The sequence below is a fragment of the Pygocentrus nattereri genome, chromosome 19, assembly GCF_015220715.1.
Source record: "Pygocentrus nattereri isolate fPygNat1 chromosome 19, fPygNat1.pri, whole genome shotgun sequence".
In the NCBI taxonomy this organism is placed as follows: domain Eukaryota; kingdom Metazoa; phylum Chordata; class Actinopteri; order Characiformes; family Serrasalmidae; genus Pygocentrus; species Pygocentrus nattereri.
The window spans coordinates 36,779,142-36,807,063 of NC_051229.1; the positions used below are offsets into that span (position 1 = coordinate 36,779,142).

Sequence of the window (27,922 nt, forward strand, 5' to 3'; positions counted from 1 at the left end):
TAATCTCCAGAGTCAGGCACGGAGTAGAGGTTGCACAGACTAGTCGAGTTTTTTACTTCACTGCTCAGCGATGATGATTTAATCTTGATGTTGACTCATTGCTGATCAAATGATTATAACACTAACAACATGGACGTCTCAGAGAAGACAGAAGGTGAGGAGCCTGGTGATTTCGGTGATTGTCCATATCTCCAGATACTTGAAGGCTAGCCACGTGATCCAGACCTCATTAGAAAGTGGACATCACACTCTACTGACTTGTGGAATTTCCAACTTTTCTCCGCTAATCTACAATGCTACTGAACGTCATTATGTTTCTGGGGGAAAGGGTATGTGTTATTGGAGATGGGAATGATAATAATCCTGTAAAACTGAAGTCAGTAACTCTATTTTCTCAAAGTTGTGGTACTCTAAATTTGTCAGGCTCTCCAGATTTTCACCGCAGGCGAGCATTTCAGCAAGGACGCCTTGGGTGCGCCTAAGTAGGATACAAATTTGCAAGATTCTATATATAAATGAGAACAGACACAGAATAGAATGCAGGCGACGGAGGATATTAACTAAGACAAAACACCAGAAGTTATGAAGGCACATTGACATGTTGTGTTTTTAGCCATAGTGATGTCACAGTTGGCTTGAGCTCTAAATTGCATGTGATTCTGGGGTCGGGCACGAATGTTTGCTGGCACGTGGACTGATGAATGGTGTTTGTGTGATTCCCCACATCTTTCTTTTTTTCTGTCGCCCCCCCTTCCCTCCTACTCGCTCTTTCTCTTTCTCTCCATCCAGCCGCGTCCCGTTTGAGCCTCATGAGAGAAGCAGGACCCCTGCTAAGATTTAGAGGGAGGCTTATGTAATCAACAGAACGTATTTCTGTTGGAGAGCCCTTAGCTGGAAGACGCTTTCATCTTCTGCTGCTGCCGAAGCACCATCTCCAGCGCTGTCAGGGCTGGGGGTGATTAATGGTTCAGTGGAACTTCTACCTTCTACTCTGTTCCTCCTCGCTTCCGCAGTCTTCTGTCTTTCTTTTCTTTGGTAATGTTTTTTTTAGGCTGCGGCCTCCTGTAGTGTGGACAAGGAAACATTCTGTTCTGCTCAGTTCGGTGGTCTAGAGAGAGAAGCACAGAGACTGAAGAGAGAGAGAGAGAGATGGAAACTCTTGATATCCTCCATTTTGTGTGCCCCTGCCCCCCCATGGTCCCAGGACTTTTAATTTCTCACCAAGGACACTTTAATAACTTCCTTCCATAAACAAAACGTTTGCAGAATGGCCTCCTCACTGGAGGCACCTAAAGGTGAGCCTGCCATCTACAGGCACCATCTGGAATACAATGTGAGGACACACACACACACACACACACACACACACATATATATATATATCACAAACTGAAAGTGAGTCTCCTGAAAAGAATGGAAGCTGGAATAAAAGTAAAAGAGTCAGACACTCAACACTCAAACAGATGAGATTAGATTTAATTGAGAATTCTGTGTGATTTTCTGTTAAATACAACTTTTGATTCATTTTCTAATTTCTACTTAGTGGCCGTTTTGACTAGAAAGAGAAAAATAAATGTAGCGTGGCCTCTAAGTTTTGTTTAGTACTGTATATACATACTTGTCTGTAATAATAATATACTCTATATGTATCATATGTACAGTCGAATGCAAAATTAAAGCAAGTCAAGCTTTTTTTTGTACATTTTAGTGCACAAATTCTCTTTATTTGCTTATTGTTTTGCATATTGGAAGAAACATGACTTTAGCACAGACCACATTCTGTTTTATTTTTCCCCATTATGTTAAATTCAGTAAATAAACTGGAATTGTGTATTAAATTGTCCAGACGTTTGTTTCCTGTAGGGGATTTTTCCTTTATTTGCAACAGCATAATTTGACCAGAATGGCCACATATTTGCATACAACTGTATGTAGGTGCTTATTTGCCCTTTATGTGTTGAATGGGAAGTACATTTTGACTTTGGAGGCCCTACACACTGCAGCCAGTGACCAGTCCAGAAAACAGACAAGGCATTATCCACTTTCCTATTATCTCCACTCCTAACTCAACTTACAGTCACATTCCAGCATCTAACGAGCTCTGCAGCTGTCAGTTCTGATGCTTGCTGTGTGAAGAGACCAGCACTAGATGGCAGAGGAGCAGTAGACTGGAGGCAAGTTTGTCTCTGACCCCTGCAGCGATATTCAGCAACCCCCTCACACGTCCCAAAATACATACAGCATGGCCAGAACTGTGATCTTTATTGTAATACTCAGTGGAGAGGCTGCCGGTGGGATAGTTCCCTCAAGAAATTGGTGTCTATTATGGTTTGGAAAAGTCATATACGTTTGAAGTGTTTGCCAGTATTGTTGTAAGCGTGTATCTTGGCAGTTGCTCTGTTTGGAACATGCTTTGAGAAAAACTGATGTGTAAATTATGATGGAAAGTTGGACGCAGCTTGAAGTCCCTACTTTATTGATTCCAGTTCTTCTCCAGTCCAGTCGTCTTCTGCTGTGAATTGGGTTGTAAACTTGTTTAAGTGTGACAGACATCATATAAATGGGTAAATACAATGCAATCCCAGCGTTAATCAAGGTCACTGCTAAATATATCTCATATTTTTGAATAATTAATACATTAATACATATAATTCATACACAAATACTGTGTGTGTCAGGCCTCAATTTCATTTCACTTTCCTTAATGCTCTCTCTGTTTCTCAGAACTTTGGCTAGGTGTGTGATATCCTGTTAGTTGAGGTTTTGCAGAAAAAAGCATAAACAAAAAACCACATTAACCCACATTAACTTGCTCTACTGGTATTTACACAGAGGGTCTAAGTGTGTCTATTCATGCCAGCCGTATGCCCCTCTGTAAGCCCTGGCATGTTCAGTGTAGAGCTGCAACAGAGAATTTGATAGTCGAATAATCTATCAATTATTGAAATCTATTGATTATTATGAATCATTGCATTACCAAATAACTCTTATTTAGCTATCAGCTGTGAAATTTATTTATGAGGATGTTTTGTGCATTTGCTAACTAGAAATGAAGACAATAAAGATGAATAACTTCTTAAAAATTCACTCTTTTAATGAACTTTCATGCTAATACGAAAGATAAATAAAACTCCAAAGCAAGCAATAAAATATAACAAAACTAAATCAGTTTTCCTTTAATCAAGGACATAAAAATATCAATCTATGGTCTTATTTTAAATGTAAACAGTACAGTCTGTGCTTTGTGCGTTCTGCCGTCTGTCTACACTCTGCTGCAACTAAATTCTACAATCACAGATCTTTCCTGAAATGGGGGGAAAGTCAGCATCTCTACATGCTCCTGCGAGAGACTCGCTGTCCTCTGCGAGCAAATATTCCGCTGCAGAGAAGATGCGGTCTGGTGGAGCAGAAGGGAAAGTGGCAAATGTTTGTGGCGAACTTGTTCTTTAAACAGTTAAATTTGAATGATTTTGTGTTCATTTCAGTGGTAACCCTTCATCCCGCTGCCCATGTATATTCATGGTGAACTTCTTCCGGAAACAGTTTGCTAGTGGTGGCAAACGTTCTTCTGTTCTAAGGCGTTCTAATGCAGTGTTGAAAACTGTAAACAGGGCCGTTTTGAATCACACTGACTTGCTCCTCTGTTCCAGCTCCATTAACGATTCCAGAACGATTCGAAATAGACGTTACAGCTCAGCTCAGAACATGAAGTAGGACGTCTTTGAACACTACCGTTAGCTAACCAGCTTGCTAGTACAGCTGTCTTACTGAGATGAATCTTCTTCATCCGGTGAGCCGACGTGTTTCCTCTTCAGATGCTCCAAGACGGAGGATGTGCTCCTGTGCCAGCTGAGGTCGGCTTTACGAACAGAACAACTAGCAACCTCTTTTTCTGAGTTTAGCCTGAAATACTCCCACTCTGAGGACTTTTCAGTAATCGTGAATGTCGAAATATTCCGAGAAAGCCGGGTAATGACGTCATCAACTAATCGACTATTAAATTAGTTGCCGAGTAATATGGTCGTCGATTTTAGTCGACTGAGTCGAATAATCATTGCAACCCTAATTCAAGGGTTGACAAAGTGACTGGTGATCATTTTAAACTGCAGGCCTGTTACAAACAGAGCTGCACTGGTATTTTTCACATACATGTCTGCACATCTTCATGTAGTTCATATAGTTAAAAAATCTTACGAAGGACCAGGCCAGCAAAAAAAAAATTCTGAAATATGTGACGAACCATCAGTGAAGCTGAGTATTCTGTGCTAGCTGAGTATAGGCTGTGCTAGGTATGTTAGCATCTAGGTAAGTTAGCATCTGGCTAAGCTAATGTTAACTACATTTATCTGTAGTTAAGTATATTTACTCTGGTTCACAGATATTAATGCAGCTCTTTAACGGTTAGTAAACAATTAATAAGAAACTGTGAAACTTGAATCGCAGTAAAGACTATTGTTCTTTGGTGCTCCGGAAAAGTAACTTTGGCACCTGATCTCAGTAAATCTGATGATGGGTTTATGCATTATTGCAATGTTGTTACAATAATATTACAGTAGTCTTTCAAAAATGTGTTTGTCATCATTGGCCCCTCCCAGTCCTGTCCATGTGTTTGTGTTTTGTTTTGGTTTCCTAGTCCGGCCCCTTGTTTTGTGACTCCACCCCTAATTGTCACCACCTGTTTTCCGCCTGTCCCACGCTATCCCTGTGTTTGCCCTTTGTTTTCGCTGGTCTTTGTACTGCTTGGTCATGTTTGTTCGGTGTTTCTGTGTTTATCATGTCTGCATCCCGATCTGTTCGCGTTGGCTCTATGACCCTGGACTGTATCGACCACGAACCTGGATTTGCCCTTAATAAAAGTCGCTCCACATATGCGTCCGTTTCCTCGCTCCCCGTTACATTAATACAGTATAATCTGCCTGTACTGTAAATGTTTTCCCAGGATTCAACATATAATGCTGTACAAAACATTTGGGTATCATGAATAACATTACTGTTGAAATTTCAGCAATGTTTTACAGTGTACATTTCATAATAGGAGGGAGAAAATATGTAGCGCAACAGTACATTTATAATTTTTTACACAGCTAGGTGAAGGTAGTGTTAGGAGTCTTGCCCAAGGACTCTTATTGGTATAGAGTAGGGTGCCGCTCAGGTGGGGATTGAATCAGTCTATAGGGCAGAAGGTGGAGATGTTACCCACTACACTAATGACTGCAGCATGGTTTAATTAATATTTTTATATATTATGGGTTTACACTAACCGGCCACTTTATTAGGTACAACCTGTTCAGTTGCTTGTTAACACAAATAGCTAATCAGCCAATCACATGGCCACAACTCAATGCGTTTAGGCATGTAGAGGTGGTCAAGACAACTTGCTGAAGTGCAGACCGAGCATCAGAACGGGGAAGAAAGGGGATTTAAGTGACTTTTGTTGTTGGTGACAGACTGGCTGGTCTGAGTATTTCAGAAACTGCTGATCTACTGGGATTTTCACGCACAACCATCTCTAGGGTTTACAGAGAACGGTCTGAAAAAGAGGAAATATCCAGTGAGCGGTCAGTTGTGTGGATGAAAATGCCTTGTTGATGTGAGAGGTCAGAGGAGAATTGGCAGACTGGTTCCAGATGATAGAAAGACAACAGGAACTCAAATAACCAACCAAAATCTCTGAGGAACGTTTCCAACACCTTGCTGAAAGTATGCCACGAAGAATTACTTGCAAGGTAATAAAGTGGCCGGTGAGTATATATGCGCACTTAAAAAACTGGGGACATGGGTGTGCGTGAGTGTTGTTAGTCACTTTTTGAGTTGGCTTTAACTTGGAAATAACTAATTGGTCGTCTATTAAAAAAAAAAAAAACAGTAAAAAGAAATGCAATTAATGGAGTGTCCAGAAGACCTAAGCCTTCATACTAGACCAGTAAAGCCTCTTCATTATTTCCCTTCAGACGCTGGCATTCCCAGCTGCAAGCGGGCTGTAAGTCTCATGCTTGCGTGTGTGTATGACCTCAGCTTGCCCTCGCCGTTCCACCCCACTCAAAATCCAGGTGGCGAATCAGGGCCCGGCTTTGCGGTTGACGGATGGCACGCTGTAGCCATCTCCATAGCAACGGCCCAAAAGTTTTCCCTTTCCCCTAAGCCCCGCTTCATTGGGTCGATCCAGCATGAGTCACTCTGAAAGCTCTGAAGAACATTCTGGCAGCATCTGAGCGAGCATGTTCACGCAGATGTGCTCGAATGTGCACAGAGAGAGAACTGTGATCGTAAGCAGGTACGGAAGAACGGATCTTTCCTCATAAGTTGTCTCTTTCTTCTCCAGTCAGGCCGTGTTTAAGTCCCACCGTCATATTCAGGCTTTGGTTCTGCTACAGAGGGGCGGGGTATTGAGTACTAGAGGGGCTTTGGTCAAAGCCAGCCACCACAGCTGTGAAATGTTAACTAAATCCACATCAGAAGCAGCTCATCTCAGTAAAATACATCGGAGATAATCTTCACTCTGCAGGGCGGGGCTAACGAGAGAATGGAGACAGCGCTAGGCCGATATACGGCTTCATCACAGCAGTACCAGGAGAAAAGGCTGAATTGGATATAGGAGGAAAAAAGAACAAATACAGTGGGTGTAAAAAATCTAGTATAAGCAAAATAAAGTATGATATCAACAGTCGCCACATGTAGCCTGATGGAGCCTAGGAATACAAAAAGTTGGCTAATTATTTTACAATAACTTAAATATTCATTTATTTATTTTTGTGTTAAGTATAATAGCATTAACGCTAACAGTTAAAGCACTGAAACAACTACAGTGATAAATGTAAATGTGTAAATTATATTTTTCATACATGTACAGTAAGTGTCAAAATTCCCGGTGTACAGGAAAGCATGTTTCACGGCTTGTGAATAAAATCACTTTGTTTTCCGTGCAGAACTGCTATTAGAAGGCAGTGCAGGTCCTTCACAACCAATTTCTGAAAGAATGCTCCACAGGGAACTCCATACCATGAGCATATGGAGCAAAGTGGCACACAAGAGGCCTTGTTGTCTAGTTACAGTGTACGAAGGGATGCTAAAACTGGAAACATGACTGGAAACGTGTTATCTGGTCAGATGAATCTGGTTTCTGCCTGTGTATGAATGATGCCCGGCATCATGTTCATCATGGACCTCAGGAAGCCATCAATAAGGACTGCATGCAGGTGTGGTTCAAGTTGGAAGAACTCTAACGCTCTTGGGGGTGTTTTAATTATGTTGAAATGGGTCCTTTGGTTGAGGTGACAGTAAATTTGAACCACAGTGCCGACATTGAGCTGCTGGACAACCAGGTTTTGCCTTTCGCTCATCGTTTTACTGAGGAACATAAATATGACAATTCTCGCGTTCACAGGGCTGAAATATGATTGGCATGATGAACATTCAGGAGTGTTCACACACCTGGACTGGGCCACAAATCCCCAGATTTAAATCCTCTTGAAAATCTGTGGGATGATGTGGAACAATGAGTAAGACACCAGGGAAAGCATCAGCAAAACCTGGCCAAACTGCACAATTTTGTGGTGCAAGAGTGGCTGAACATTGATGTCGCCTACATCCAGAAACTTGTCCAGTCCATGCCAAATCGACTTGCACTATTATTCATGCCCATGGAGGTATTACATGCTATCAGGTACATTTAAGTCACTATTTTTTTCTCTGCTGAGCTAGTAAATTTACGGTAATTTTGTAGTAAAATATGCACAAGTGTGTTCTCTGTAGAGGACCTGTTTACACTTCTAAATCAACAGAACATGTTTAGACTGTCAAAATAAACACATTAGTCACCGTTTAACGTGATCAGTTATTAATGGCACCAATTTATTTAACACTTTTCCTAGTGTGGCCCTTTGACCCATCCACAGTAGTGCAGGCTGAAGCCCAGCTGCAGCGCTGTATGTTACTCTGGTAAAAATCTGTGATTTTAGCTCTTGTACAGCTTTAAAACAACTTTTTACATATATTAGTATTGTGAGAAAGAAAGATGAGCTGGATGTGAGTGAGAAACAGTACAGAAGACAAGCAGCAGCTTCCTTACATCACTGTTCTCAACTCACTTATAACCTGATTACAGTCGCTGTCCATTAGGAGAGGAGAGGCCAGTTAGAGAGAACCCTCATTATTGGGTTAATGTATTCAAGTGAGAAAGATCAGGTTTCATACGTCAGTTCTTCAGGCTCTGAGCGCTCACTGACAGAATTGCTCTGATCTGAGGCTCTGGAAGCAGAGTCTTCAGCTGATGCTGAAGTGCCAAGTAATGAAGTGTCAGAGTTGTAGTTTCACCTTAATTTACACGTCTTCTTTTAGTACTGTGCAAAAGTCAGAGACCATATTTTGTTCTGTATTTTTGTTACATTTGTGTTTATTGTGAACTTTATTCCAGCTTCCATTCTTTTCAGGAGACTCACTTTCAGCTCCTCAAGTAAATCTGCAGACACACCTCCAAAGTCTTAGAAGTCTTAGTCAGTCTTAGAAGCTGGTTGAGGATTTTCATGATTGATGAAGTAGTCAAACACGTTCAGGGCATTGAGGTCTGGACTGGGGTGGTCAGTCCATCGTTCAGCTTCTTTGTTTGATGTGTCCATCACCTTTTCTCAGTGAGGTTCTTCTTGATCAGCTACACATCCCCTTCAGATCCACGGCACTGAGTCGTCTTCTCACAGTGGAAGGATGGACAGAAACTCCTGTGGATGTTTTCAGATCTGAAGCAGCTTGATCTTCTCCTCTCTCTCAGAGATGAAAGCTTTAAGTGCTGTTTAAGGGCAGTTTTGTTGTCTACAAGGTCTTCCAGGTGGTTATTAGGAGCCACATTTTCTCAGTAGCTTTTAATCTTTTTTTAACTCAAGTTTTCTTCTTTTTTTTTTCTTTGACTTCCTCCATTCACAAGCAGATTGTCTTATTTAATGTCTTCAGATTTATCCCTTAAATATGAAAAAGCTATACTTAGTGACCGTTTTGACTAGGAATGCATGATAATATTCTCGCTGATAATTGCTTTTTCAGAAGATCATCGGTCCAGCGCTCAGGTATTCAAATCGTGTCATCAAATATTCAATGCTGAGGAGCATTGTTAATGTTTAGGTGACGCTGGCTACGCTACAGCAACACAGCTAAAATTTCACAGCTGCAGCCACTTAGCTGCTTATCAGCTCCTTCAGTAAAAGAACATCAGCATAAACAGCCCAAAATGCTACAACTATTAAAGCATACGTGATTGAATTCATCACTCTGGATGATTAGCCTTTCCCTGTTGTGGAGGATTTTGGGTTTCGCCAGCTGCTCGAACATTTTGAGCCACGTTACAAACCCAGTCGTCATTATTTTTATGACGTAGCCCCACCGGAGCTACACAACATGGTAGCAACTCATTCACAAACTCATTGACGATAATGTGACGTCCGTTACCTTACCACAGATATTTGGACATCTGACGTCCCTTGATCGTTCTCAGTGTAATCACACAGTGAATAGATAACAATTAAGGCCAGTGCACATAGCATAGCGCAGCATCTCATAGCAGAGTGCTGCTATAGAATGGCAGGAACAGGCTTTTTACACTCTACTTGTCTAACTTGAATGACTTCACTTATCACTTATCACACCTGGCATCAGTTTACTAACTTTTTATAAGCTGTCTGTTTTGGAGCTGGTAACATTAGCCAAACTAGCTTACCATTAGCGTTGGTCTGTTTATCTAAAAGACTGACTGCCTTTCTCTGTGTAAATTTCAAGCCTACCTACTTTGATCTACTTGAGCGTCGATGTGATGTGTCTGAGCCGCTGCATGTACCTTCATTAAAAACAATGGTTTACGGGGCTCCCGAGTGGCGCAAGCTTCGGCCCTGACATCAGGAGATCATGAGTTCGATCCCTGGTGATGCTACAGCCGTCCATGGCTGGGTATCCTGGAGAGCACAATTGGACTCGCTCTCTGGGTGGGTAGGATGTCCCCCACCTTTCTCCCCCCATCACTCAATATGATGCTATAACACAGTGCAGGTGTCTGTTAGCTGACGTAACAGATCTGGTGGTTGGCGCTTTCCTCCTAGTGTGTTCGGCTGTATAATGACGTTGCATGAGCGGCAGTTCGAAAAGATCTGGTGGTGTTTCACAGGTTTCGGAGGAAGCCTGTGCTGCCTCCACCCTCCTAGCTTTGGTAGTATCGTGTGATTGGGGGAGTCCTGACTACTGGGTGGAATTGGAGATGATTAAATTGGGGAGAAAAAAAATGGTTTTGAAATTTTTGGACGCTGCATGTTCAGTGTTCAGTGGCCTTTACAGACAGCAGTTTTGCGCATTCATGACATAAAAATATGTACATGTAAAATAAGCTCAGAGTCCTGGTATTGCTGCACACCTAGCCTTGACTAAAAATGAAATAAATATTTTAATAAAACAAAAATTTTCCCACTGCACATCCCTAATATGTATAATTTTTCACTTACAGTGTATTTTAATCCACATATGAGACTTATTTTATATGTAGATTATAAAATTAGCCCTGTGTTTCAGGCTGAGCCTGGTGGAAAACGTTTACCTTGTTTCTGCAGGAGCCTTCTGTCTTCTTGTGTGAACTAAATGTGATGATTAAATGCTTTGCTGTTTTATTATACGTGCATAATTATTCTCGTGCGCCCTCACATACTTCATTTACCTGCACATGACGACAAATCACTCTCCAGTTTGCCTCCTCTCTGCCTCTTCTTCTCTCCGTCTCTCTGTCCATGCAAACTGCTTTGCTAATTAGTAATTGGGCCGTGGTTGCCATAGTGATGCCACTCAAACAAAGGTCATCTACAGTACACAGCTACAAGTCTCAGGAGCTGCAGCCGAACACAATACGGCGGAGCGAGACGAGCGGCGTTACCATGGAGAGCACTCTCTCCTTCCACATAACAGCTTTTAGAGGATAGACAGACAGGTACTGACAGACAGACAGCTCCAAAGGTTGAGTGGGAGAATCTAATTCAGAAAAGAAAAAGAAAAGGACATGAAATCGAAGTGCACTGACTGATCATTGCATCAAGATTTAGTTTTATTAGAGCTGTTGCTGCCAGATATATCAAGAAATATCAGATTAATATTAAATATATGCTGATTATATTGAGAAAAATGGTTCATAAAAAATGGACAAGCCTTTCAAACATTCCAAAATACTTTACTGCAGAAAGATGAACAAGGAAGCTTATATATATATATATATATATATATATATATATATATATATATATATATATATATATATATATATAAAACCACAACATGGTAGAAAATGCATAGAAATGCTGACCATTTTAAAGGACCCATATGTTACATTTATCTTGTGTTTTACTTTTTCATATAAAGTCTCCTTATAACGTTATAATTCATTTTTTACATGACCATTTTCCAACCTCTCTTTATGCCTTAGAGGCTTTCTTTGGTACCGTACCTTTAAGGTGCATGTATGTAAATGAGCTCTCTTCTGATTGCCTCATTTAAAAAGCAATCTGGAGCTGTAAGAGTGGGTGGGGGTAAACTGCTATAGGCAGTGTATTCAATCGAAACAAATGATTGAACAATCCATTTTGTCACTGCCGAAACAATCATAACACGACCAAAACTTCACCAAACGTTTCTGTCGTGACAATTTTGGCTCATTTTGAGCAGAACTCAGAAATGCTGGCCAGTACATGACCAGCAAACACAGCTTTGGACAGTTTATACACAAAATCTTAAAGCTTTATTTTAAAACATAAGGTGTTTACTTAACATAACGTTTCGTTAGTGACATTTCTTAATATTTCATCCTGATTTTCAGACTTTGTGTTACATTTACTTCAAAACAATGGGATCTAGCCTAGCTGCTTACCATGTGGCCATGAGGGACAGGGATGCAGTCTCACCAGAGAACTTGCAGACAGGAGAATTATCGCTCTGCAGTGTCTTCCGGTTTTCCCAAACACTAGAGGGCGCTCCCGAGTGGAGCATATTTACATTTTAATATAAAAGAATGCAATCATTTCCTGAACAGTGACTATCATAAAGCATTTTAACACCGCTGTTATATTTTTAAGAGCGTTTAAACTCAAGCTATAGGAGTTTAAAACAGAACTTCATGTAGGCCCATGACGTCAGTGAGCACGAACAGCCAATGAGCTGCTCTGCTCGCCCATCAATCATCCCGCTCTGGCAGTAAAGCCCGCCTCCTGCTGCCCAAAACCCGTTTGCTGTAGAAAAAAGGAAACATATCGGAGTTTTCTTTGTTTTTTTTAGTGAAACATATTTTCACTCTTTTCTAAAATTAAACAAATGTTCTGGGCGAGTGATTAGAAACGATATAACTTTTCGCTTTTAGCCGTTGAGATCCATTTACTCCCATTCATTGAGGACTCCCTCGTGGGCGTCCTCTGCTGTTCATCAGGCCTGTTTTTGATATAATGAGGAGAACAGGAAGTGGCCAGGCTCCTCATCAGCCAGCTCTTGTCTCACTTCCTGCCCTAAAATGCAGGGGTGGGGCAAAAATAAGGCTCCACCCACAGACGAACACTCTTTGTGTTTCAGTAGTGACATGAAAGCCTGGGACAGCACTTCTTGAATAGTTTGAATAGTTTTTAATTTACAATTTAAACTCAATCAAATCAAATTAACTTAATCAAATCAACTCAATTAAAATCAAAATCTTTCAACTTCATTTTAAAAGATTCAAAAAGACCTTTAAACATAAGTATTAATTTCACAATTTGAAATGTATTGATATCAATATAAAATATATTCTCATTTAAATATGTAGATTTTTTAAGATGCAAATGTTTGACTGGCCAAATGGCTGAAATGCCTTTCCCAATTAGCCAAGCAGACAGACTGAAGTAAGGTCTACTGTAAAGGGTTAAGGCTTGTAATTCAGTTAGGCTACAGTGAAGTCTGCTCTTTTTCTGAAGGATGTTGGGGAAACACGGTTGACATGTTGCAGCAAACCCGGAGCGTTTCTGACCTCATGTTACTACGTCAGGAGCACAGCAGCTACAGGCAGAGTAGCTGCAAAATTAGCCTCCCAGCATGACATGAAGCTCAACCTAAGAGTGAACTAGATTTGACCCTCTGGTTCAGGATTGGGCCAATAGACGATACCATTGCCCATCATCTCAGCATCATGATGCCACACAGTTTATTATACACAATTTGAATACTGCAGTGTTAGCATTATATCCTAGCCTGTTAGCTTTCTGCTACCTGTCCAGCCGGCTAGTGAGGGCAGAATATAGCCAGAAGAGAATATAACGTAAAAAAAAATGTATTAGGAACAAACAGCGATGTTCTGGCAGTTTATCATCTGGCTGCATTTAATAGATACCAATTTTAATGCTAACAGCTCGGCTTTTTTACAGTCTCCACTGTTTATGCTTGTAGCATTGCTGTTCTTGCCCTAATTTCATCTTCACTTGGCTGTACTGACAACCGCAAATGGCACGTAATCCCAGAAATGCCTCAGGCACACCTCAATAGACACAATAATAACTTAAAAAATAAGCACACTTTCTTAGTTAAAATGGTAACAAACAGCACTTCCGAATATTTCTGTGAAAGGCCTCAAATGTGAAACAGCCCACCCCCGATGGCATTGTCTACTGCGACGTTTCCCAGTGGACATCGTCATATGCCAGCTAGGTCGCTATCACTCAACCCTGCTCTGGTTCCTTATTTGAAATGTGACTGAAACATCCCTGACTTAGCCATTCAGCTAAATGGGTGCCGCTAGCATGGTTTGGCTGTTTGCATGTTGCATTGTCTGTTCTTATTTGTGGTATAGCAGTATAACGGCTATGACGGTACTCAACTGGTCAACTGTATACCCACTACTACGTCAGAGGTCTATACCCAAGGCAGTAGCAGCCATCTTAAAACCTGAATTTTCTCCAATTCTGCTTTAAAGCTAAACCCTAAACCCTGTTCCTGATCCTGGACAGCTGCCTTACATACTATATCACAGTGACGCCCTACAACACCGATCCCACCCACAACCCCCACCCCAACCCCACCCCGACTGGTGCTTAAAACAGCAATTAAACTCAGGGTGTGCTTTAGCTTTGCAGTGCTAATAGGATTAGCCACTCTCCAAATCCCTTTTTTCCCACGCTGGTAATCTGCAGTATAATGGAATTTAGGCCTCTTTTCTGCACAGGCGGTGCGTGCAGAGATCTTTCAGCGTATGCTCTGGAGCCTGCTGTTGTTTTGGCACGACTGTTTGACATTTAAATTCCCCCAAACAGGGAAAAGGCCTGACTTTTATTCCGCTGTGTGAGGGGAGGAAAAAGATCAAAGAGGCTTGGAATGGATGATGACGTGTATGTGCATGTCTATGAATGTAATTTTCTCTCTTTGATGGCTTTGGATTGTAAGAAGACTACAACAAAGTATAATAAATGACAAAAATTTCATACTTGTCAGCTCCTGCAGTCAATGAGAATGTACATCTCTTAATTGAGCTCTGTTCCTCACAGATTAGTTAAGCACACTTCAGGAACCCTACCAGCAAAAGACATTTAAATAATGATCATTTTAGAAGGAGCAATTATTTTTCAAAGCAAGAAATGACTGTAAAATCAAAAGTAACAGTCGCCTTAGAAGATACAGCACTTCTGCGGGCCTAGAAGTTGATATACTGTGCTGTGCAGAAGCCAGAGGCTGTCACTTATTTCATTTCCAGTGAAAATGGTCATTAAGTTCCAAGTTATTCTTTTTTCAGCATTAGGGGAAAAAAGCAGAAAGCATATTTAGCAGAAAATTACACAGAGGCCTTAACATATATACATATAGAACCTTTTTGAATAGGGTTCTATATAGCACCAAAAAGGTTCTTTTATTGTTACAAGTATAACATCATAACAACAGAAGAACCCTTTTGGGTGCTATATAGAACCCTATTCAACCAAGGTTCTATGCAAAATCATCTACAGCACATTCTGCAGAATGCTTTCATGATTTCAGTGTCAGCATCGACAACACAGCAGTTACAACACCGGTAGCAAGGCCTGTCGAGCTCACTGGTAGGCGGGCAGTAAGAACTGTGTTAGCAGGTGATGTAATCTTGTAACAAAGGAAAAGAGCTGGAATTCCAAAGAGGCGTTTCAGGCAGCTGAGCAAAGTGGCTTCTGTGGGAAAGAGTCTCTCCCTCTGGAGGGAACGCTGAGCTTTGGGACTTTGTTGACATGCACAAAAAGCTACATAACACACTAAAGGAAAGAGAAAAACCTGGAAAAGCATAATAATATTACTGCTCAAGTGGCATAGCAGTAAAGAGGGGAACCTGCCACTGATTTCTGCAACCTACTCACATCATTTTAGTATTAAAAGTTGATTATAGTAGAGTAAAATCAATAGATTTGTTTTAGGTCATATAAAGACCGTGAAAATCAGTTGGGTGGTCAGCCAGATTGTTCTGACTGATCTTGCAGTTATTCTGAATATATTTAGCCACTGAATACATAAGAGAGAGAAACAGAATCCAAGGAAAATTAGAAACCCCCACCACCCCTTTTACAACCAGCAATGCAGTAAATAGAGGGGTATAGTCTGTCTCTTATTCAGTCCTCAAAACGGCAACGAGTATACACTGTGACACAAAGTGAAATGCTAGGCTGTTAAGCATATGAATGTGCCTCAGCCAATCAGATTTTAGAACTGAAACGGATTTATAACAAGGCTTCTTCCATCACTGTGGGTTCACTGTATTTCCACTCGTCACCACGGAACTCCTGACAACTAAAATCAGTCAGACAAAAGGACAGCCAGTCCGGCACCCCAGCGCCTGGCACGGACCCTAACCACATTCAGCAGAGTCAGCACGGCGGGATACCTGCACACATCAGCTACATCTAAAACCACCCGTATTGATGGGGCTGTTGTAGTGAACATAGCATAAGGCAGCATTTAGAACACGCCAAACAAAGAGTGCAGATGCGGAGCTGCAGGAATGACGTTAAGGTGGCCTGAAGTCCGTGTTCTCGTAGCTCAAGTGTGCGTGCGTTCTGTTGTCGGGAAGTCAGGGGAATATTCTTACCCAGCATGCTTTGGGTTTCAGTGAAGTCTCCACCAAGAGAGCTACTGGTTTTATAGAAGACCACTTTTTAATGGAACTTCCTCTTTGAACAGGAGAGGGCCAAACTGGCGGTATTTAGTTATTTCCTTTATTCGGCTTCTTAAGAACCTCTTGGTGGTGAAAGCCAACACTCAGTCACAGTGAGCTGGAAGCAGAAAGGTTTCTGAGCCAAATTAGAGTTTCAGATGCAGTGTTGAATCACAGGTCTGCCAGATTTGGTGGGCTGTGCCCTACTTTCCTACCGTCTTTAGCCATGGTGCAGGCATTGAAGATACAGGCGTGTTACGGACCCTCAGCTAAAACCCCTTTTCCACTGCAGTTGTAAACACATGGCAGTAGCATACCACCACACTCTGCTTTTTGCCTCTCTCTCTCTCTTTCTCTCTCTCAAGGTAGCACAGTTATAGGCCTGTGTCCGGTGTTGATTAAGCAAGCTGTCATGGTGACCCAGGGATCTTAAACTCAAGTTATCTGAGTGGTACAAGCCAGGTGGTCTTCTCTAAGAGGGGCCAGCTATAAAAATACAGTGACAAAAAGTCTATTTTTTTTTCTAAGTATGTATTTTAAAGCAGCATTACACCACTGTATGTATTTTAAAGTAGCATTTACACCACTGTCGTAAATAAAAATCGAGCTTTGAGCGCCCCCTCATGGCCGGCTGCACATGTGCATTTATTAATGAGCTAAAGGATACAGAATTCAACTCCCCTTCAAACATTAACACTACAGATTACACCATCTATTACGGTTATTTCTGTGTGTGACACGCAAAGGGGAGTTGGATACTGCTGTGGTTCCGTAAAGCGTTCCGCAGTTCTCACTCCTCTAAAGTTGCGGAGTGCTGTAGCCGAAGGTCAATAACAAAGATGCCAATTCAACTATTATAAGCCAGTGTAGCATCAAAATGATTTTGAAGCTGTTATTTTAAGGTAAAATTGTGACATAATGTTGCTTCATCTATATGAATAACGTACAAATGTTGATAATAACTACCCTTATGATTGTAAATGTCATTTGACAGTCTTATTCATTGAGATTAGACCATTAATTCCTATCTGTGACAGGCCTAGTAGTAGTAGCAGTAGTATTATTATTTAAAATTATATTTATTGACCAAAAAGTGGCTGGTAAAAATTCTGATTGCAGGATTCTCATCCACTTGTGAATGCCAATCATGTGTTTTATCATACTACTGCTAGTACTACTAGGCCTGTCATAATTTTTACCTAATCGTCCAATCGCAGTTATTTGAACTGATCATAGTTGATTTCGCCGATTACAATTACTATTTACTTGACTGTTGACTAGGTGTGTTTTCACCTCTTGAGCTGAGACAAATACCTTTAAATGAAAAGAAGCAGAGAGGACATTCATTAAAACGTTATTGATCTTACAAAAACAACAACAAACTTTGGACTGTTGCTGTGGCACCTATGGAGGGCAGCAGTGAGTACAGTTTGTTTATTTGAGTCTATTACTTGCGTTGTTTATGTCATTAGAAACTATGTATTAACTCAGTATTGACAGCTTGTTTGGGCACATTTGGTTTGTTTTTGAATAAATCCATACAATGATCAAGAAAAACATTCAAGCTGTTGATCTCAATTAATTACATGGCAGTCAATCGTCTGATTAAATTTCACAATTGTGACAGGCCTAACTTGTACCACTACTACTGCCACTACTAATAGCATTGATCATAATAATAATTAGACATGGCATATCAGTATCAATACATATTAGCTTATATTCAAGACTTCAATATCAGTAAATAGAAAAGAATGCATTTTTTCAAGTTGCCACTAATGCAGCATCATTGAACAGCAGATCATGCTGTGAATAACTTCCAGTTCTGGTGCCTCAGCTAACAGACGCCTGTGCTACCTAGCCTTGCACAAGGTGATTGGGGAGAGGCGGTGCCGTCCTACCCACCCAGAGAGAGCGAGGCCAGTTGTGTTCTCTTGGACTCCTGACCACGGATGGCTGTAGCATCACCATGCTTTTCCTGATGATATGTTCATGGCTTAGGCAGTCGCACCACTCAGGAGGCCCTGAAAGGGCTTTTAAATGTGTTGCACAAATGTAGTTCTTCTAGTTCATAATTTGTTTTAAAGCTGGACGATATGGCAAAAATCTAATATTGTGACACATTTTCATGATACGTGTTTCTATGTTATGCATCTGATTAGCTGTAACAGCAAAAAAGATCCAGTAGTGTTACAATTAAAAAACACTGTCAAAAACTGGGCGGCACGGTGGCACGGTGGGTAGCGCTGTCGCCTCACAGCAAGGAGGGCCGGGTGACCGGGGTCCTCTCTGTGTGGAGTTTACATGTTCTCCCCGTGTCTGCGTGGGTTTCCTCCCACAGTCCAAAGACATGCAGTCAGGCCGATTGGACATGCTAAATTGCCCCTAGGTGTGAATGTGTGAGTGACTGTTTGTCTGCCCTGCGATGGACTGGTGACCTGTCCAGGGTGTATCCTGCCTTCCGCCCGAAGACTGCTGGGATAGGCTCCAGCACCCCCCCGCGACCCTGACGGAGAAGCGGCTTAGAAAATGGTTGGATGTCAAAAACTGAACACAGTCATTTTTATTCAGTATTTGACATACTGTGCTGCACTAAATTCAGTTAAACTGGACTAATTGTGCTCTTTTATAATGAAACATGCAGTTATAGTTCTACATACACCAACATTAAACACAGTATGTTCAGAAAAGCATGTATTATGACATAAATCATCACAATAACAATAAATATTGCCATATTTCCCAGCCCTAAGATTTTTACGTTTTACCTTGATAAGCCGACGTGATGTTTTCAGTGTAGATATCCTGAGAGTTTCGGTGCTTCATTTAGTAGCAGTTAGTTGCAGCATTGCTAGATTGGAGCTATTTTTCTTTGCCAAGTGTAAATAAAGGTTCTTGTTAATTAGTTAATGCTTTCATAATCGTCTCTAAATCTAATTATAAAAATCAATAATTGGCATAATCAGTGGTAAAACTGCAATAATACACTGGAGGTCTATGTTATGCTATACTATAAGATATTGACAGTGATGTGCTAATCTACAGCACTCAGCCTTCAGAGTAACATGGTATAGATCTCTTTCATGTATTATTGCTTAATAAAGTAGTAAAGGGCCAGTTGATCAACAGCTGCTGGCTCTGAAAGGTTTAATGAGCATTATAATGCCCCTGTACTGAAGTGTCGAGGCAGTTTCTCAACTCTACATAGATGCTATCACTGCATGGCCTTGTGTGACCTGTGCTTCATCGGAGTGCTCCCAGTTCATTTGTTGGATGCGTCTGAGATTTGTCAAGTGCACTCACACCATACAGAGCAGATCTCTCCACGAGCCATTAGAGCACTCTTGCTCTGATTTGTATCACTTATAACTGTGAATGCGTGGCTGTAAAAGCATTACCCATTCTACTTACAGGAGCAGAGTAATTGTAGTTATTCACTGTTAGAGCACTTTGCCTCATATTCCAAGTTATATCCACTTCCCTTCTGGCTCTTTCTTTCCTTTCCCTGCTCTGTATGCTCGCAAGTGTTGTTTGTATAGAATAGTGCTGATGCACTGAAGTTTATTGCATCGATGGGATGTCTATTTTTAGGTGTGGGAGAGAGATTTGGAAGGTCTTACGTGTTTTGAGAACATGCTGCAGTAAGCGGGGAGGGGGCCGAGCCGCACTGGAAAGGGGAAAGACAAAGGAGCGTGTCGGAATTAGGCAGTAAAAATGGTTGTGAGACGCTCCCAGAGTGTCTCGCCTAGCAGACCTTGACTCTGTTGCTTAATTTTTCCGTCCGAAACAAGGCGTCCTCGAGCGCTTCTAAACATTTATAAGTGTTTACAGACAGTCAGAGAAGGAGAGGTAAAGAAAAGTGGTGTTTGCAGGGCAGCAAATTGCGTGTATATGTTTCATATGTTTTGGCTGTTTGCTTCAGTCAGCTGACCACGATAGTTGTCTGCGATTGGACAATCCAGTTGTGCACAGCTGCAGGGTAGGCAGATTTGCACGAGACAAGGCTGCCAGTGTCTCCTCCTTGACTGCACTCCGGCAGTCTGTATGCATGCGAGGGAGAGTGTGCATCTGTCTGAAGGAGCCACAGTGCTTTTACTCAAGCCGTAAAGCTCTAGCAGCTCCGAGGAACCTGGAGAAGGAAGGGTTCTTCAGGAATTTGGCGCTGGATTCCAGACTCAAGATTTACACTGTCCGTCCTCACTGGAGATTTCATGACAGGAATCTGTTATTCCAGCGTTTCTGGCTTCCGAACCTCATTCTGAACACCACCGGTTAAGCTGAGTAGTTGTTAGTTTCCAAAGCTGGAGCTCCAGAACCCCCAGTGCAGGCAAGGACTGGACCCCAGACACCTTGGGCTGCTCTCCATTGGGGTGCGTCCTGAGAGCTGGGCCACTGGGTCTGGAGCTCCAGGTAAGTAGGGCTACAACTAACAATTATTGATTATTTCTACAGTCGATTAACCTATCGTCTGTTCTTTAGATTAATTGACTAATCTGCAACACCATCTTTTCTCCCACCAATTCTTCTCCCGTCATCTGTAATCTGATATGATTTTTTTTATGGTGCAGAATCCATAGGCCACATTTCCTGTTGTGTATTGGAACTTTTTGTAATTAGATATTTCTGTAATCGATTAATCGACCAAATATTCAAATAATCAGCTAATTTCCTGTGACTTGTTCGGTTCTTTTCTCTTTGCCGCCGCTTCAGAGTTCATCATCTGGCACTTCTTGTAGTATAATGCAGTTTTTTTAGAATGCCAGTTAATTCTGTAATTAATCAGTCTATTGACTATTATTTGATTAATCGACTCTTACACTTTCTTTAATTCCTCTTCAGTCGTTCATAAGAAAAGTGATTTTTTTGTTCACAACAAAAACAACAGAATCAGTTGGTCCCAACTCTTATTCAGAAGATGACCATTTCTATAGTCGTTGGTTATTTGCTTTGCTGCTTCAAGCGAAGATCCAGGTGACTTCTTTTATGGTGCATCAAAAAACAGAAGCTATATCTTCCCCTATAGTTCCTGTAATGTAATGCAGTTTGTCAGAATAACCGTGTGTCATATATACATTGTAAAGAATCACCGATTATTAGATTAATCGACTAATCTGTTATATCTTCTTCAGTTTCACTCCTGTCATTCGTACGACAAGTGATTTCTTCGTTTATGATTCATCAAAACAACAAAACAAATCTTCCTGATCGGACAATTCACATTAGGATCAAAGAGCGTTTTTAAAATGAAGCTGTAGAAGTCATATCGCCCCCTACACTTCCTGTGGTGTATTGCAATCTGTCAGATTGATCAGAACATTGCAGAGTGCCTGTTGTTTTCACGTAAAAAATGCAAAGATTGTAAAAACCTAAATCACAATTATTTTCATAACCATCATCCTCGACTTTGTCAGCGAATCGCTGCAGCCCTACAGGTGAGGTTGTGGTGAGGGAGGCTGGCTGCGTGCTCCAGGCATGGGCTGCACAGCCAGCGTGGTGCTGCTGCAGGCTCTGCGCTCGCTGCTGAGGGGGAGCTGCGCCCGCGCTCGCTCGCGCCAGCAGGAGCGGATCTCCCTGGACGTCCCGTTGCCGCAGGATGGGGAGGAGGCGGACAGCCGACCTCGCACCATCATCGTCATGGTAACCAGACTCTGCCTCCCTCTCTCCTTCCTTCCGCTGTTTCGTTCTGCTAGCCGGAGGTGCGGCAGGGACTTACCCCAAATCTGCAGAACTTTTCATATGTTTTCATGTCTTTTTAGCTTTTTAGTGTCAGCAGATTTCTGGAATAGTCATTTCTACCAGATGCGTGTCTCTCTCCTCCGTCTCTCAGTCTTTCATGTCTTGGGTTAGGGTTAGGGTTAGGGTTAGAGTGTACAGTGACCAGCACGTTCTGGTTGTCATTGTGGAGGAAGCCACGGTCATATAAGGTCCTAATGTAATGTATAAAGCATAAAAAGGTGTAGCAGAACAGGAGCTGCGGATAAACGTGCTGTCTTTGTTTAGTGTGGAATGTGTGGTTGAGTGTCGGCTGTCGCTGCACTAGTTCAGGCATTGTTGGGAGAGAGTAATGCATAAACAGCACTTAGAGCTGCTTCTGACACAGCTGAGAGAGAGAGAGAGAAAGAGAATGAGCGGTAGAGAGAAAACGAGAAAGAGAGGAGGGAAGAATAGATATAGAATAGATATAGAATAGATAGAACAAGAGAGAGAAGAGAAAAAAGAGACTAGGAAGGAAAAAGAAAGAATGAGAGAGAGGGAAGTAGAAATAGAACAAGAGAAAGAATGCGAGAGAGAGAGGAAGATGATGAGAAGAGTGACGAGAAAGAAAGAAAGAGAGAGGAGAGAGGAAATGAAAGAAAAAAGAGGAGACAAAGGGAGAAAGAATGAGAGAGAAAACAAGAAAGGAGAAAAAAAGAGAACAAGAAGAGAGAGAAAAAGGAAAACAAGAGAAAGAGAGGAGAGGGAAAGAACGAAAAAGAGGAGAAAGATAGACAGAGACAGAGAACAAAAGAGAAAAAAAGAGGAGGGAAGAAAGGGAGAAATAACAAGACAGAAGTAAGTGGAAAGAGAACAAGAGAAAGAGCAAAGGAAAGGTGGGATGATGGAGAACAAGAGAGAGAAGAGAGCAGAGAATGAGAGAAGGGAAGAAAGAAAGAATGGAAGAGAAGGAAGGAGAAAGAACAAGAGAGAGAAAGACAATGAGAGAAGGAATGAGGGTGAGGGAGAGATTGAGAACAAGAGAGAAGACAGAGGAAAATGAGGGAGAGGGAAGAGAAAAGGAAAAGAAGAGAGGGAGAGAAGGAAAGGGGATGGAGGGAGATGGTCAGTGTGTGGGAATGTGGGGGACTGTGGGAAAAATGCAGTATGTGTGTTTGTGTGTTCTGTGAATGAGCTGCTGCTCTGGGATCAACACACGTGTGTGTGTGTGTTGTGTGTAGTGTGTATATGTGTGTGTGTGTGTGTCTCTGCGTTACATGCTGGTTGAGTCATCGTTCACACATATGGGTCACTTTTTCTCTGAAGTCATTATTAACTCTTTTAACCTCATAAATAATATTCTATTTATTCCAGACGAACAGTGATTTCGGAATCTTATCAGTATTAGCGGTGGGAATCTCTAGGCACCCCTACATTCGATTTAATTACAGTTGAGAGGGCAGTGATGTAGTTATACGATTATCGATGCATCGTGATGCCTTTTTTCTATACAGGATTTCGTTTTTCTCACTGTGTGATGACTTACTACTTTCAAAGCAACATATTTAATCCATAATCCATAATGATCCATAATGAATGTAACCCTGATATTTATTATTAATAAAATAAACAAGATTCTGTGGCAGTGGATGTCCACGCAGCACATTGTACAACTATACCCAGTGTAAGCATGCAAATGGTTATTTGAGCGTTCATGGTTCTATACAGAGACATTGTCTTTACTAAAGAACCCTTGAAAAACCGTGCACTGTGGAAGAGCACAAACTGGACAGAAGCTCCTGTGGAAGTGTGTGTTGGCAGGCTGCCAGGAGGCGGTTTGATCTTTATCCTGTGTCCACTTCCTTCATTGCGTCTCTGTCTGTCTGTCATCTCCTAATTTGAGGAAGCTGAACTGTCAGTCCTGCTCCTGCCACTAAACGACCAGCTCAGATCTTTTGGGTTCTTCTTGTATACAGAACATTCCGGAATGGCACTGGAGAAGTGGAGTGGAAAAGAAAGACCCTCTTTTTGGCAGGATGTTCCTCCTCCTCTATCCCTCCTCCTCTATTTGTCTGTCCTTTTCTCCCTCACTTTCATCTCTCCCATAATGGTGAACGAGGCCAGAGTCATGTTTGGACAGTAAAAGTCTCTGTGTGTGTCTGTGTGTAGGTGTGTGCGCGTGTGTGTATCACTGTCAATCCTCATCTCCAACTGTAAGCAGATGTGTACAGGTTTTAATGACTGCGTGTTGTCGATCAATCATTTTCTCCACTCTGATATTGGTATTAGAAGTATATCAATAGAAGAGCTACTGTAGCAACACATGACAGCTGTATATAATCAAGCTTTCTTCTCATTGGCTGCTGGTGTTGGTACAGGCCCTCATTCAAGAAACAGTCCAGGCTGAATCGCTTTTTATAACTTCAGCATGGGGGTGGGGCGATACTGCTGTAGGCAAAATAAGGTGGAGATACACTATATTTCCAAAAGTATTCGCTCGTCTGGCTTCACACGCATATGAACTTGAGTGACATCCCATTCTTAATCCATAGGGTTTAATATGATGTCGGCCCACCCTTTGCAGCTATAACAGCTTCAACTCTTCTGGGAAGGCTTTCCACAAGGGTTAGGAGTGTGTTTATGGGAATTTTTCTGGGACCATTCTTCTAGCATTCATTCTTCAAGCGTTTTTGTGAGATACCGATGTTGGACGAGAAGGCTCCGCTCTAATTCATCCCAAATGTGTTCTCTCGGGTTGAGGTCAGGACTAATCAAGTTCTTCCACACCAAACTCGCTCATCGCTGTGGACCCTCATGGACCAGGTACTTTTTGGGTGGTGGATCATTCTCAGCACTGCAGTAACACTGATGTGGTGGTGGTGTGATTGTGTGTGTGCTGGTCTGAGTGGATCAGACTGTGCTGCTGGAATTTTTAAACACTGTGTCCACTATTTTTGATTGATTGCTGTGTCACTCTCTAATGAACTGAACCCCAAAAATCACGATCCTCAGACACCCTCAGTCACATGGCATGTGAAATATTTTCTGCAGATTTTCCGTCATAATTTCTATTTATTTATTTATCTAAAATATACACTCTATCATTTGAATGGGAGTGTTCAAACATCTGCATACCAATGTATATGTAGTGCAGTACCCATTTGTGCCAGAGGTGTCAAAACCCCAAAAGCCATTTCTCAGTCTGAGCTTACAGACACACACACAGACACACAAAACATGCACATCCTCACAAATTCTGCATCTCACATCAGAGCTCATGGTTGCTCGTGGTTTGTTCTTCGTATTTCAGTGCTCAAAGCTGTAAGTAGAGAATTGTGGATGGCCTGGAACCAGAAGAATCAGTAGTGCATCTCAACACCTCCATGGTGGAGACAAGATGCTCTTTCGGTTTCAGCCTGCTGCAATCATCACTCTGATAGCTGAATCTGGGTTGGATTCATGTGGTTAGATGTTTCGGTAGTAGTAACAAAAAAAGGAGTAAGGAGTCTTGATTCTTGTTGAGATAGAGGGGTAAGGTGAAGTGTTAGGACTACATTGCCCTCCACACAGAGGTTTTTCAGAGACTCCAAACAGAGTGGTATGAGAAAAAAGGAAAACCTGGCAAAATGGCTGAGCAAGAGACCAAAGAAACCCACAAAAAATTACAGTAACCACTGTATGATCTTAGTTAACATTGTTTTAATGTATCATAGTCCTTTTCTTTATTCTTCTTCTTCTTCTTCTTCTTTCGGCTGCTCCCTTTAGGGGTCGGATCATCTGCCTCCATCTTGCCCTATCTACTGCCTCCTCTACTTTTACACCAACCATCTCCATGTCCACCTTTACTACATCCATAAACCTTCTCTGAGGTCTACCTCTTCTCCTTCTGCCCGGCAGCTCCATCTCCAACATTCTTTGACCAATATGTCCACTATTCCTCCTCAACACATGTCCAAACCATCTCAACCTGGCCTCTCTGGCTTTATCTCCAAACTGCTCCACCTTCACTGTCCCTCTGATCTGCTCATTTCTAATCTTGTCCATCCTTGTGACTCCCTTTTCTTTCTAAAAGCATAAAAATCACTTATAATATGCCGATGTTTTGGTAGCTAGCTAGCTAAATTACTGATCCTCCTTAAATAGTCCAGCAGTTCTGACACCTGAGGTGTCAGAATGTAACTGCTGCTCCATCCGAACGAGAAGCTGGTGAATATCTGAGCTTCAGCTTCATATCACTGAAGAATTAGGTGGGTGATAATAAATAATTGTTGTCCCCCCCCCTACTTTATAAACATTTGATGCCCTAAATGTAACTAAAGCCCAGCAGTGAGGAGCTGAACTTTACCCTCCTCTGCTGTCACTGCAGACTGGCAGGGTCACCTACAGAGCAGCGCTAGTAGCTGTTAATGAAGTGATGCTCTTTTTATATAAAGGTTGTTCTTTTAACTCAGTTCCAAGAGGCAAGGTGACACTTGAAAACAAGGGGTGGGGGTAAAAAGAAGAAATGGAATTGGGCCTATATCATCTACTAACTGGCTAATTTCTGTATTGCTTATGATTAGAAGCTCATTTGGGGTTTACAATATGTTGTCTGTAACAAAACAAATGGCATAAGGTTAAGTTTTTATCTTTATTACACACTTCTAGAACCTGAGAGCTCAGTTACCTCAGTCACACCATCTTCATTGAGTAAACCCTGTGCCTGTCCTGAGCAGACACATGCCTAAAAGTGAATAATCTTGCAGTGTTGGTTGGGTTTATGTGAATCCAGTGTTCCAGGTGATTCCTATTGTTTTGTGTCACTATATTTGCTTACATGCACTGCTGTCAGGAATAGGCTGCGGCTTGGTATTATGACATTGAATGCATTTACATGCACTTATTAATCCGATAGCTGCAGAACATTTTGTTGGTAATCTGATCAACATGTTTACATCCATTTAAGTAATGAGATAATGGGGAAACTAGAAGATGAAGAATATTTCAATTGAATTTGGTCAACTATGTTGGTTTCAGTGTCGCTCCAAAAGTATTTTGCTGTGTCTCCCGGCGTCACTGCTGACTTATTTCCGGTGTAGATGTCTGTGCAGACTGAGACATCTGAAAGAAATCAGAGTTTGCATGCACTGAGAAATCTGATTACTGAGCTAAAATCCAGCTCTCTGTAGTAGATTTCTTAATCAGATTTCTAGATCTTACTCTGATGTAAGAAATGAGTGTCCTGTTCACGTGGCTATTTGAATAATCAGAGAACCGCTGACATCTGATTACGATCAAATTACTGAATGCATGAAAATGCGCTCACTGAAGGATGTAGCACATTTGAAAATTGTGTCTACCAAGCTGGCCCTTCGTCAGTGAGCTCCTCGAGGAAACCCAGGATTATTTAGTAGTCACCATCCAATAACTAGTTTTCTAATCAATGTTTCATTATTTAAATGAGTGTGCTGCTGATAGTGATGTGATAGTGATAGTTTTGTTAGTTCTGTGCGTGTGTGTGTGTGTGTGTGTGTGTGTGTGTGTGTGTGTGTGTGTGTGTGTGTGTGTGTGTGTGTGAGGCTCAGACAGACTTCTCTCAGACATTCCAAACTGTCACTGAAAACACAGAGCAGTGTCAGCTCCATATGCTCACCATATCATTCATCTCTCTTTCCTTATCTCTCTCTCTCTCTTTCTCTCTCTCTCTCTCATTCTATCTCGCTTTCTCTATCTCTTTCTCTCTCTCACTCTCTCCCTCTTTCCCTCTCTGTCTCTACCTCTCTCTCTCTCTCTCTCTCTTTTACTCTCTCTCTCTCACAAACTGTCACTGAAAACACAGAGCAGTGTCAGCTCCATATGCTCACCATATCATTCATCTCTCTTTCCTTATCTCTCTCTCTCTCTCTCTCTCTTTCTCTGTCTCTCTCTCTCTCTCTCTCTCTCTCTCGCTTTCTCTGGTGATTTTTAGAGTAGATTATGAGTGAAGGAGAGCAGATGGTTCTTCTCAGTTCAGCATTCTGGAGCTGGTGTGTTTGTGTGTCACTGCAGTGAAGAACCACACAGTTTCATTTGCACTGTTTAAATGGTAAGGCTGAACCAAAGGATACCAAATTC

At 41.7% G+C, this 27,922-nt stretch overlaps 1 protein-coding gene across 12 annotated transcripts in view; it reads left to right on the forward strand.

Annotated features, from left to right (window-relative positions):
* The window catches only part of dock10 (dedicator of cytokinesis 10), a 189,944-nt gene that overhangs the window by 41,061 nt on the left and 120,961 nt on the right, over nt 1-27,922 (forward strand). For 7 of the 12 annotated variants that reach the window (XM_017691860.2, XM_017691869.2, XM_017691871.2 and 4 more), the window contains exons 1-2: nt 20,178-20,545; nt 21,547-21,772. The exons of 2 other annotated variants lie outside the window; for them this stretch is intronic. In XM_017691860.2, coding sequence (XP_017547349.1) covers nt 21,608-21,772 — 165 coding nt within the window. In that variant the 5' untranslated portion in view covers nt 20,178-20,545; nt 21,547-21,607. Of the gene's footprint in view, nt 1-20,177; nt 20,546-21,546; nt 21,773-27,922 lie in introns of those variants that run through there. 3 more of the 12 variants (XM_017691866.2, XM_017691861.2, XM_017691867.2) reach the window with 1 other exon arrangement.